General features: G+C 54.4%; 4 protein-coding genes across 4 annotated transcripts in view; 3 read left to right on the plus strand and 1 right to left on the minus strand.

Annotated features, from left to right (window-relative positions):
- The window catches only part of MONBRDRAFT_26902 (uncharacterized protein), a gene marked incomplete at both ends in the record, with an annotated part of 7,501 nt that extends 3,297 nt beyond the window's left edge, over positions 1-4,204 (plus strand). The window contains 11 exons of the mRNA XM_001747257.1: positions 78-331; positions 672-876; positions 1,227-1,287; positions 1,488-2,062; positions 2,268-2,608; positions 2,666-2,813; positions 2,940-3,031; positions 3,151-3,234; positions 3,416-3,726; positions 3,832-3,901; positions 4,004-4,204. Of these exons, the coding sequence (XP_001747309.1) occupies positions 78-331; positions 672-876; positions 1,227-1,287; positions 1,488-2,062; positions 2,268-2,608; positions 2,666-2,813; positions 2,940-3,031; positions 3,151-3,234; positions 3,416-3,726; positions 3,832-3,901; positions 4,004-4,204 (2,342 nt within the window). The remainder of the gene's footprint in view (positions 1-77; positions 332-671; positions 877-1,226; positions 1,288-1,487; positions 2,063-2,267; positions 2,609-2,665; positions 2,814-2,939; positions 3,032-3,150; positions 3,235-3,415; positions 3,727-3,831; positions 3,902-4,003) is intronic.
- An 894-nt stretch (positions 4,205-5,098) lies between these two features.
- Positions 5,099-7,846, plus strand: MONBRDRAFT_26903 (uncharacterized protein; the record flags this gene model as incomplete). Its single annotated transcript, XM_001747258.1, has 11 exons — positions 5,099-5,224; positions 5,377-5,525; positions 5,683-5,836; positions 5,942-6,141; positions 6,225-6,268; positions 6,376-6,424; positions 6,531-6,597; positions 6,680-7,001; positions 7,120-7,346; positions 7,433-7,513; positions 7,760-7,846. The coding sequence occupies 11 exons, from the start codon at positions 5,099-5,101 to the stop codon at positions 7,844-7,846; spliced, it is 1,506 nt and encodes a 501-aa protein (XP_001747310.1).
- Positions 7,847-8,308: 462 nt separating this feature from the next.
- Positions 8,309-9,240, minus strand: MONBRDRAFT_26904 (uncharacterized protein; the record flags this gene model as incomplete). The annotated part of the gene is made up of 6 exons (XM_001747354.1): positions 8,309-8,431; positions 8,538-8,645; positions 8,758-8,873; positions 8,949-9,006; positions 9,095-9,157; positions 9,238-9,240. 6 exons carry the CDS (start codon positions 9,238-9,240, stop codon positions 8,309-8,311), a joined length of 471 nt encoding a protein of 156 aa, XP_001747406.1.
- Positions 9,241-10,009: 769 nt separating this feature from the next.
- On the plus strand, positions 10,010-11,544 carry MONBRDRAFT_26905 (uncharacterized protein; the record flags this gene model as incomplete). Its single annotated transcript, XM_001747259.1, has 9 exons — positions 10,010-10,051; positions 10,182-10,263; positions 10,386-10,426; positions 10,542-10,676; positions 10,719-10,769; positions 10,811-10,951; positions 11,051-11,127; positions 11,199-11,374; positions 11,444-11,544. The coding sequence occupies 9 exons, from the start codon at positions 10,010-10,012 to the stop codon at positions 11,542-11,544; spliced, it is 846 nt and encodes a 281-aa protein (XP_001747311.1).
- Positions 11,545-11,615: the final 71 nt, after the last annotated feature.

Below are 11,615 nucleotides of genomic sequence, written 5' to 3' on the forward strand. Positions count from 1 at the left end.
CCCCCCCCCCCCCCCCCAACACACACACACACACACACGGCTCAGTGCCACTCGCGTTTGATGTGGTGGTCCTGCAGGGCCCACAACCGACACACTCAAGAACTTGCACACGTTTGGTCAAAGCAAGCATCTTGTTGGAGCAAACATCGACCTCAGCAGCTGGCAGAACTTGCTTGAAGCTGAACTCTTGAAGCTGTTTCGGGGACCTGAAATTGGAAACTCGGGCTCTTCAACACGAGCCAGCACACCCGCCGCTGACTCTGGAAAGCAGCAGCACAAGGACATATTCGTCGCCTCGGATGAGTTGCGGCGCGCTCTGCCGCCAGGCTCAGTCGATGAATATGGACGCGCTCGGCAATTGCCCTCTCCTTCGCATGACCCTTGGCGTCAAGTCTTTGAAGCATGTTACGACTGGACCCTCCAGCGAGTTGCCATGGCCAGTGCTCCTTGGCCTGCCGACGCCACGCCAGATGTCGAACAGGGTCAGCCATGGGAGAAGCAAACACAAACCTTGCTTCTTTGGCTAGACCTTCTATCCGACACTCACCTCTCTGCCATCATGGGAGCACTTCACCTGGTAGATACTGCAGCGTGGCCCAGTGCTTACCTCGTGCATGTGGCTTTGACAAGCTTCACTTGCTCCTCTAATACTCATGTCTGCTGCCAAATAGTTAATCCAAAGCCTGGTTGGGAGCACCGGTACCGATGTTGGGGAGCTGGTGAAACCAGCAGCCGATGCTCTGTCCCGCATGCTGCAGCATGCCACCACGGCCGCACAACTGGGTGCCGTCGGCATTCTTGTGACCATCCTGACCCGAGACCTCGGCCTCTCCACTTTTGTGTTGCAAACTACGACATGCAGCCGCTCGGAACATGGTGAGCTTGCTTCGATCGGACCAATCCTGTGTCTACGCGCCTCTGATCCCACCGTTTCATCTCACTCGTTCTTCCTTCCCTCCTTCCTTTCTCCCGATCTCCCTCTCCCCCTCTCTCGCCTGGTGATCGCTCCTGGTGGGATGCCGTGGTAAAGACTGGGGTACCGCGCTTTTCGCTGTCTTTGCACATCAGTCGCGGATGCATTCAGCCCAGGTACAAACGGCGAACCATTGCGTCCGAATCGCTCTCAGGCTCTTTCCACTGGGCTCTTTCATGAAATGTGCCCATTTCCTGCCCTGTCAATCTCCAACTCATTTTGGTAATTTGTTTTTGTTTTTAACCTTCATTAGGGTTTGGCACAAGCGCAAGACTTGGTTGTAGCTGCAAGTCAAGGCCAGACCATGCCAAGTGGTACGTCTGTACTTTCTCGAGGGTTATTGAACCACGCGTCTGCCTGTAGACTACCCAAAGTCGGCATCATTAAGCAGACCATTCCTCACCACGCTTGAACCTATGCCAGCTTTGACCCTAGAGAGTTGGAGCTTGAACGATCGCGGGCACGTTGCGGACACGCTGTTACAGTTTGCTTTGCATGGTGCTTGCCTTATCAGCGGAGACCCTGACGCCTCACTCGAAGACCAGGACGAGCTCGACGAGAGCCAAGGCCAGGCGCTGCGCGTCGTGGCTTTGGACCTTTGCTTGCAGCTCTACCTGGCGGCCGGCAATGCACAAGCTGCATTGGATGCTTTCCAACGGGTGGTTGTGACAGGAAGCTTGGCGCCTAGCGATGCTGTTGAACTCTACGCAAAATCTTTATTATGTTCTACCCATGGACCCTTGTTGTGCCTGGCTCAGCGCTATGCGCCCTTGATCAATACCCTTGTAGCCGCTCTGCCTCCTCGCAAGGATCCACACACCGTGGAGGAGTGTCAAACGCGGCAATACCTGGCCCGTCTTGAGCCAGGGCCGGAGGCTGGGTGGCCGTCGGTGGACCCCGTCGCCGTCTCAGATCAACGCGCGGCGCTCCAAGACTTCACCTTGAAAGAAGTGATTGAGAATCCCTCCTTGAAGGCTTTGGAGGAGCATTCGGCGTGGAGCGAAAGTGCTGACAATGCAGCTGGCCTCCTGGCCTCCTTGATGGCCGTGGTTCTGGGCCGCGATACCACCCACATTCATCGTCTGCATGGTGCGTCCAAACTCGTGTATCGATAAAGTTGCCTTTTCATGACCAGCACCATGACGTGTTCCCTGCCTACCTCTTGTCGACAACTCACCCTGCATCATCTCCCCGACCTTGCGCACTCCTCGCACACACACACACACACACACACACACACACACACACACACACACACACACACACACACACACACACACACACACAATGACAGATGCTGAATATGTCAACAGTTTGACCGAGGTGATCATCGCCGTGAGCCGCCGCTTCCCAGCCGGCCAGCATGCGCTGACGCGTGAAATTAATCGCCTCAGTGCACTGGACGTGCAGGCCCTGCACAACTTGCCAGTTGCGCGTGCCATCACCTCGGTCCTGTGTGCTGCCCTGGAAGCTGGGTTCACCCCCTCCATCAACAAGCTTGTCGGCTTTGTTAGCAACTCTCGCACCGACCCTGTCACCCCACGGCTGTGCCTGCTGATGTTTGTGCACAGAGTCGTTGTTGAACGTCGCCCTTACTGGCGAACTTTCATGACCTTCCGAGACCTTGTCGAGCAAGTACGGGAGGTCATGGCAGGCCGATCGCACATTGGGGACTTGAATGACGATGTGCAGAGCATGCGGCTTGAGCTGCTCGCCGAGATCTTTGTTGACGACATGACGTGTGACCTGATCTTTGGCATCATCAATAAACGAAGTTCAAATGACATCTTGCGTAATCTTGACGATTTGATTGCCTTGCGAGAGCCCGGCTGGCTGGATTGTACGTTGTGCCATCGTGCGCCGGAGTGTAACTGCGATGTTCTGCATACGGGGCAGCCTTTTACTTGCTGGCGTCAACCCAGGCCTTTGGCATTCTCACGCAAAGCTCTCTGAACCATCTGGATAGACGCTAGCAAGCAAAGTCTGGCGTCGGACGCACCCTTTTTCCTACGCCTCCTCTCCTCTCCAGTTGGCCACCTCGTGCGATTGCGAGCCATGGTACGCGTGTGGCAAAAAACACGTTCTCGCACCTCGTCATGGTGAATTGCAGACGCAAACCCGATTGTCTCACCAGACTTTGACGATGTGATGCACCCCCTGACCTGCTGCTTGAGCAGCTATGTGACCCCAAGGTCTTTGAAGAGCCAGCCGTTCGGGGCGCACTCCTGGATGATGTCATCTTGCAGCAACCCACGAATCGGGTAGGTATTGTTGTGTGTTCAGAGTCAGGAACGACAAACCAAATCGCTTGAAACAAAGGCGAGGGATGGAAAGCTAGTGCTACCTTGCCATGTCGATGCCCTGTGCTTTGATGCCAGGTTTTGATGTCATTGATGACCCTCACGCGCGTGTATGTAATCCACACGTTGTTTCGAGGAGCAGTGCCCCTTGTTATTGTTGCTGTTTGAGAGCTTTGCCCCGGGCACGCTCAAGGTGCTACCAGATGAGCTCTTCAAATGCTGGATACGGTCCGAACCGGCTGACACAAAGCCTGTTCATGAGCTGGAGCGCCTGGTCTCAGTTGTCTTGAAGCAAAACTCGAGCTCTGCGACAGTGGATTGGCTGGCCAATCTCAACAAGCTTCTCGAGCAAAGGCCGAGCCCCAGCTTGATTCTCGCTCTTTTAAAGATTGTTAGCAGTGCAACACAAATCTTGTGCACTCGCATGAACCAGTTTGTTCGTGAGCAGCTCAAGTAAGTCATTCCGACAGTGTTGGATATCCCGTGCCCATGTTTGGGGTTACAAGCCTGTGGCGGTGTGTTGCTGCTTGACTTGCATGCTGCTTGACTCGCATCTAGATGTCTCTGTACCAACGTGGTGCAGCATCTTGTCTCCATTTACCAGAAGAGCGGCCGTTTGCCTCTTGAGGTCAGTTGGCCTGGCTCTTGCTCTCTCTTTCCCCTCGCCTTGTTGTCGTGCTGGTAAGGAGGCGACTGCTCTCACCAATGAGCTCTACGGTTGGATTTATAGATCTATTACACATTCCTTCTGTTTTCACACCAACTTGCGGGCGAGCTTCAGTTTCGCAGTGTCGGCAAAGAAATTTTGGCCAGCCAAGAGATTCCTGCGGAAGCATTGCCATGGTCAGTGCGATTGGTGGTCAATTTTGCCTCTGTTTGGCAAGACCAAACGCGCGTAGTGCAACACGTGTCTACGGTTTTGTCCTCATGAAACCTTGTGGACCACAGCATCGGGGGGTTGTTTCCAGGCTGTCTGCCCAGCTTGTTTGTCCGCATTCCCACGCAAGACGGTGCATCACTGGAGAGCGTGAGCCGACTGGGTGTACTCAAAAACGTTCCCTGTTTAAGTTTGCGTGAGTCTCTTGCATGCGGCCGGGTTTGTGGTGCGGCAAGGTTGACGGCATTTGTCTCACGCCCACGACATGTTTGCTTTGAAATCGCAACGGCAGCTGAGGGAGGCTGGACCACGTTTGGTGCCAAGAAAGAGGTTGCGGACAAATGGCTCGTTCAAGCACAGCAGGGCCTGTTCTCGACCTACGAGCCACAGCATGGTCCAAACGATCTCGCAGAATTAAATGCTACCAACTCCTGAGGATATGTTCCAGTTTCTTTAGCGACAGAGCCATCGAATGGTCTGCCCGCATAGCTTGAACTTTAAGAGCACCTGGCCATCAAGCAATCACCTACGGAGTCTTGGAAGTGTTGCATTGGATATTCGCTGGTTGCACCTCTCGCTGCATAAAGCAGTCTTGATTCTGACCTATATTACCCGCCCATGGTGGCAAACAGATGAATTCAACATCAGAACAACATGATCAGATCTGCACAATGTCAACATTCCAATTCGCGACTTGCGCGCGCGCACACACACCCTCCTACCTCCGGCCCTTCTTGACCATAACATGACATCTCGTCGCGTTTTGTGTTCTAAAAGATCTAAACGTAACTGACATGGAATTCAGCTACAAAACAAAAGAAAGCGACAAACAACAAAAGCATCACACACACACACACACACACACACACACACACACACACACACACACACACACACACACAGACTTTGGAGCATTTGACCTTCTTCTCTTCGACTTGTTGGGGTGAGATGTGGTCGCCACGTCAGCGGGGCTGGTGCCACGGCACTGCCGTGGCTCTGGTGGTGCTTGTGGCGATGGGGCGACCATGGGCCGGTGCAAGCGGACATGCTCTGCCGAATCCTTTTGATCCAGACGTACTCCATGAGCTCAAGTTCACTCCCGGGCATGTTTTACAAGGCGAGGCAAGTGACCGAGCCTGCCACTGCAACCCGACGACGAATAGCATGCAATTCATGAGCCATCTAAACTCACTTGCTGCTTGGGCATGGCTGGCCCAACAAACTAGGTGGTCACCATTATGACGGCCGATCGCGAGCGTTATCGCTGCCAGCTGCCACAGCGGAAGGTAGTGGAGAATGTTGGCGATATGTCATCTTCCGAAAGCCAAGACTTGCTTGTGGGCTCGGATGCTGCTCATCCGGCTCAGCTGCTGAGGTGCGTGCTCTTACCCGCTTGATAATCGACCCGCCGATGGTACTCGCTGGCTCTCATCGTCACAATCTTGCTCTGGCCTCATCGACTGGTACATATCGGTGTGTTTCTTCTTCTTGATTTGGCGATAAAATTCATCTGACCGCAATGCCGCGCCCAGCGTTTTTGGGGATACTTGCGTGTATCGACTCGAGCCCTACTGGACCTACGAGTTTTGTTTCGGCAAGCACGTACGGCAATACCACGAAGAGACGTACACAAGCGGCCAAAAGAAGAAGCTCAAGGTCACAGAATACTTTCTCGGGCGTGCGCCAGTAAGACCACGGTCCAGCTCCCCCGCCCCCACCCCTCCGGCATGCAAACTGAACATCTCAGTGCTCCGTACTCATTCTTCTGGAGTTGTTTGTGCATGAGCACAGACGCAGGCACCGCTGAGTGAGCCTCCCGTCTCTGGAACGATGCTTGTTGAGGACGACAAGAGCAAGTACTATAGCGAGGAATATGGCCACGGCGATACCTGCGACCTGACGGGCGAGCCCCGCGTCACTGAGGTCCGCTTTGTGTGCAACCCAGAACAGACACACGTGTTTCTGGAGCTATCCGAAACAACCACTTGCCGGTGCGTACCTGCTTGGCCCTTGGCCCTTTGTATTCCACTCGTGTTGAGGCCTCAATAACACCTAACGCCTCCATGACTACTAGGTACCAAGCTCTGATTGCGACGTCGCATCTCTGCGATCACGCTGGTACGTCACTTTGCCTATCTCCTGCCCAATGTATCCTCATCTCGACAAAAATTTGAAAACGTGACGGCAGCTCACGCACGCCGTGGCTGATCCTTCGACTGTGTTAGACTTTGTTGAGCTCGAGGCACCCGTTTCCCCGATTCATTGCGTGCCCGAGTGCGTACTTCTGCTGCACCCCACTCCGCACACTTTGCCCAAGTCTAGTGGCTCAGCTCGTGGCGCAAGCTCTCATGTTCACCATACTCTTCCACCCTTGCGCCAGGCCGGACTCTCCAGAGCAACCTGTGGCGCTGCAACACATGATGGCACAAGAGCAATCGTACCGCGAGGTCGGTCCAGAACTCCGCCACTTAATTTAAGCATGTGGTAGTGCACTCAACGCGGTGATGTGCTTGCATTTTGGCGGCATAGGAGGCCATGCTGCGCGTGAGCCAAGAGCGAGAGGCTGCAATGCGACAACATCAACATCTGCGCCGTGCTGCACTTGCAGCTGCTGCGGCAAGTGCTGAAGAAGAAGAAGAAGAGGAAGATCATGGTGATGGCGAGGAAAGCCGTGAGGCTTCAGGTCGCCGCCCACAGTTGCCATCCTCCGAGGAGTCGCCATTCAAGCGTCGCGCCTCCTCGCGCCGCAAGCCGTCGGAGGAGGCAAGCGAATCAAACCGCCCACCCTCTAGCAAGCCCTACGACCCTAATTTGATGAAAAAGCTAGTCCGGGGAAGTAGCTGCTATCATGGTACGTCCATACACGCTAGTGGTTTCACCATGCATGCTGTAAATAAAGCTCCAGACAGCAACACTGTGCTTGGAGGTCTGCACCCTCACCTCTGGTTGTGGGTCACCAATGGGCTTAGGAGGTGGCAGTGGCTGGTGGCGCTTTGAATTTTGTCCCTTGCGCCATGTCCGCCAATACCACGCTCATCAGGATGGGCGCAAAGACTACATCGTTCTGGGGACGTGGGATGAGCGGGGTCATGTGTTGGAATGGAATGACCGCCAGCCCACTACCAGCAAACGGCGCATGTTCACCCACTATTACATGGACGGCGACATCTGCGAGCTCACAAATAGCCCACGTCGGGTGCGTCCTGCCCTGGCCTGCGTGCCTTGCCCCTCGCGTGTAGTGTATACGTTTCAGAGCAATTGCTCACGGCTTCATGACATCAGGTGGATATTCGATTCGTCTGCTCTGCGACAATGGACAAGGGATCAGTGGTGCTGGCACTGGAAGAGCGCAAGACTTGTGAGGTAGGCAAATGCACACGACCAACCCCAAGAACACACACACATATACACATACGCCCGCACCACACCCCCGTGCGCTCCTTGGCGCACCTGTGGTCTACTGCAACGCACCTGCACGCACACGTCAAGGCACACAAAAAGCTCGTGCATGCCCGCACCGATGACAATATACAAACACGCGCGCGCATACAAAGGCACGCTTCCGGAACGCTCATGATGATCATGCTCGCCTGATATTTTGGGTTCCAGTACTTGCTGACAGTGCGATCTGAGGCCGTTTGTGAGATGATGCCGTTGCTGGATGAGCACGACATTCCACGCTTGCCGGCCCATTGAAAGGCCGCTCGTTTCAGGTAGGATAATCAAAGTCGCCTGGAATGCCAAAGTTCTTATCAAAGACTGATGGCTCAATGTTGAACTTCTTTTGGCACCAACTGCGTAGATTGAAAATGTTATCTGCCGAACAACATGTGCCCAAAAAAAAAAAAAAAGAGCGTGTCAGGGAGGATGATGTGATGACCGAACTCTTCTTTGGTCACTTGCCACACAGTCAATAGAATTTCTAATTGCGTCTTTCCATCCATGGGATCGAGCTGAAACAGCCCAGACACATGTTGTACTCGATGCCAAAATATTAATTTTCATGGTCACGCACCTGTCCAACGTTCGCACGCTTGCATGGCTACCTTGGTTTTGTCCTCTGCGGGTGGACACGCAGAAATGGGGGCGAAGAACGAAAGATCAATGAGGCACCACACGCCTTTGTCTGAGTCAAATCAATAGCAAAGAGCAGCCAGGCTACACACCGCGATCCTTGAGAAGCTCGGGATCACAGTCTCGGAAGGATTGCAGCTCAGTGTCGATGTTGACCAGAGTGGCCTTGGCATCTTCAATCTCCTTCATGATTTTTGCACGCTTCTCCTACACACTCAAGACCCAAGTCGTGGTCATGCAGGCTTGCTCTACCCATGCCACGCGTGCTCGCCAAAAAGCCAGAGGAGCGCTACGCCCTGCGCACGCTGCTTACAGTTGGTTCGCGACCAACGCGGGCAGCCTCGAGTCCCTCTTTGGCGGCAGCTTCGCGCCGGTGTAGCTCTTGGATCTTCTTGTTGTAGTCGTCTTTTTTGTTACCACGCTACCCAAGTCAGTGTCAGGGTGAAGATGATGAGAGGAGAACGAGCGTGGAGAACAGGCTGTGAGCCACAAGAGACGACGATGATTGCGCCAAGAGCGGCAGCGTCACGCACGATTGCGGCCCCTTCACTTGGAAAAGCCCAGTAGTAGTTGGAGGTGCCAATCTTCTCGACGTGAACCATGTTATCGTCGACCAGGCTTTGCAGCACATCCTTGATTGCCATGGAGGCTAGAAAAGCCGGCCAAATGGTGTCAGCCATTGCGGAGGACAGCGCACGAGCCGCGCTCGATGCATAAGACTTACTGATGCCTTTCTCCTTGGCACAAATCTTCTCCACCTCCTTGAGTTGCCAAACATCCTCCTACGACAATCAGACGGGGCGCGAGGTGGTCGTCACGGTCCGCGCGACACTTCAAGCAGCTGTGGCTCAAGCTGCGCAGAAAATGTACCGTCTCATAGAAAAACTCCATCATGCGCTTGCGCTTTTCTTCAGCAGACAAGCCCTTGCGACCCTGCAAGTGTAGATACGAGTGTGAGTCACCCAATACGCCAACCCCAAGAAAACCATCAACCGTTCCCCGTCAGTACTCACCATGGCGCCGGCGAAGAGGAGGCAAGACTGTACACAATTATCTCTCTCGATGCGTGCGCCACTGAGAAACGAAGGCCAGAAATACACCAATCTATGACTTTTTTTGCCTATGGCACCGAGCTGCATTCACCAATGGCACTCCGAGCACGTAGATGACTCGACTTTCAATCAGACGACATCAAAGCCAACTGCGCAGCTCGGACGTCAAACAAAAAATGCGCGCGCGTTCTCTCTCTCTCTCTCTCTCTCTCTCTCTTTGAAACGGTCGAAAACGGAATGAAACGGCCATCGACGAAATGTGAATGTCAGCTAAAATTCGTGCTTATAATTCGCGCCAATTTTCAAACTCGATACGTTCACAAGGTCGCAGGCGGACGCTCGAGTCGAGTTTGGTTTTTCTTTTTTGCTTCTGTTTTTTTCGCTGCTTCGTTTGCGACGCGTGGTCCCGAGTTTCAACCCTCTTGCTGGATACGTCGAGAGAGGCACGAGCTATCAAGGCTTGCAACTGCCTTTGTGCCGTTCTAGCTAGAAGAAAATGGATCAGATTCGTGGCCTTGCCTCGCGGACGCGTCAGATTCTGGATGAACTAGACGTTCGTGTGACCGTCCTGCGTGCCATTTGGCGCTGTTGAGCACCCTCTCGCGTCCGTAAAGATCTCGCTGCCTCGCACCATACCTTGACTTGCTCGTGTCCACCCTGTTCCTCTTGCGCCTGCTCCACGCGGTGTAGACGTACAATCTTCCTGAGCCGCACGGCATCAGAACGCAACTTGATGGCCCTCCAAGTGCTCCTGTTGGCTCGCGTTCCACAACGCGTACGGCTCCTCTCTCGTTGGGCATGGTGGATTTGCTCGCCACCGTTCAGACTGTGGGTATCCTGGCCGGCATGCTTGACCCTCTACGCTCGAGATCAGCTCATGGTGGGGTTCTTGATCCTATCGACAGGATATGGCCGCAATGCGCGAATCAATTCAAACTCTGCAACGAGACATGCTTGCCAAGGATGAAATCATTGCTGACTTGCGCGGTATGCACAGTGGCTCGAGTCTGGATACTACATTGGGCACAATGCACTTCTTCGCACATCAGCTCCTGTCCGATGACCACCATAGCCTGTGTGCGCTCAATTCCTGTGTGGGTACACCTTAGATGAGATGGGGGTGTTGCACAAGCGCTTGCGAGAGCGAGGCGTAGACCTCTCGACAGAGCGCAAGTTTGCCCAGGCAAGCCCGCTCCTCCTTGGTCTTCCCCCTCGCCGCGTCTGCATGGGTGAGATGACCCTTGCTTCTATTTTTTTCTTTACAGCTGGGCATGACCCTGGACAACCGTCTGGTCCGATTGGAGCGTTCCCAGCGCCATGAGAGTCAAGTTGCTGAGCAGACCGTGGGGTCGCAGCAAGCTCTGGACAATATCCGCTACGAGCTTACGAGTCTCCGACAGGTTGGAGTCTGCTGTGGGTGCCCAACTGACATGGCTCAACAGCTGAAGGGCATCCATGATATCCCCACGCCCCGCGCCGCCTCACATGCCGCGGTTTGCCTCGCGTCCTTGTACCTGTGCTTGTCCCTCTCTAGTCGGTTCAACGTGACGTGGGTCACTTGACCCAGGAGACGACTCAGCTACAAGGCCTGGTGACTCGCCTGCAGATGGAACTCAACACTGCTACCACCGGCCTGCTTGAACAGCGCCATCGCTTGGATAAGATGCAGCGTGAGGTTGGTACACCTGGATCCGTGTTGTGCAACTTGATCCTGTGTGCGCTCTCGCGCTGTGCGAATCAGATTCACGTGTGTCGTTGCATTGCTGCTGTGTAGGCAGATGTGCGCCGACCTGATGACCACGCTGCGGCCCACGAGCTTCAGACCCTTCGTGCCGAGGTAGAGGCTCTGCGGTACGTTGTATCGGGGCGCGTGTTCTCGTGCGGGCGTGTGTGTCGTGTGACCCTGACACTGTCTCTTGCAGGCGAACATGTGGATCGGCTGCTAATATGCCGCGAGCCTCCTCGGCATCCATGCCGGCTCACGAGGACGTGGATGCCCGCTCGTGGCAGCGACCTTTGCATCACACGAGCTATTCCCGATCTGCAAAGGACCTTCATGCTAGTCAGGCTGCACCACATGACATGAGTTTGTTTGCAGGTTTGTATCTTTTAGACTTGGCGCTGTAATGTTCCGTCGCGTATGTTCACTTTCGCGCGCGTGGTGCAGGCATGTCGGACCATGACACGAGCTTGCCTCCATTGGACGCTGAAGACTTTGATGAACGCTTGGACCTGCTCCTTGGCAACTATCCAACAGACTTGGATTGAGCCGCACGGTTACTACGCGTTCCTTCGAACAACTCGGCAGCACGTAACTGCCTGCTGCAGGGCATGATCTT

This window comes from Monosiga brevicollis, genomic scaffold (genome assembly GCF_000002865.3).
Source record: "Monosiga brevicollis MX1 MONBRscaffold_16 genomic scaffold, whole genome shotgun sequence".
Lineage (NCBI taxonomy): Eukaryota > Choanoflagellata > Craspedida > Salpingoecidae > Monosiga > Monosiga brevicollis.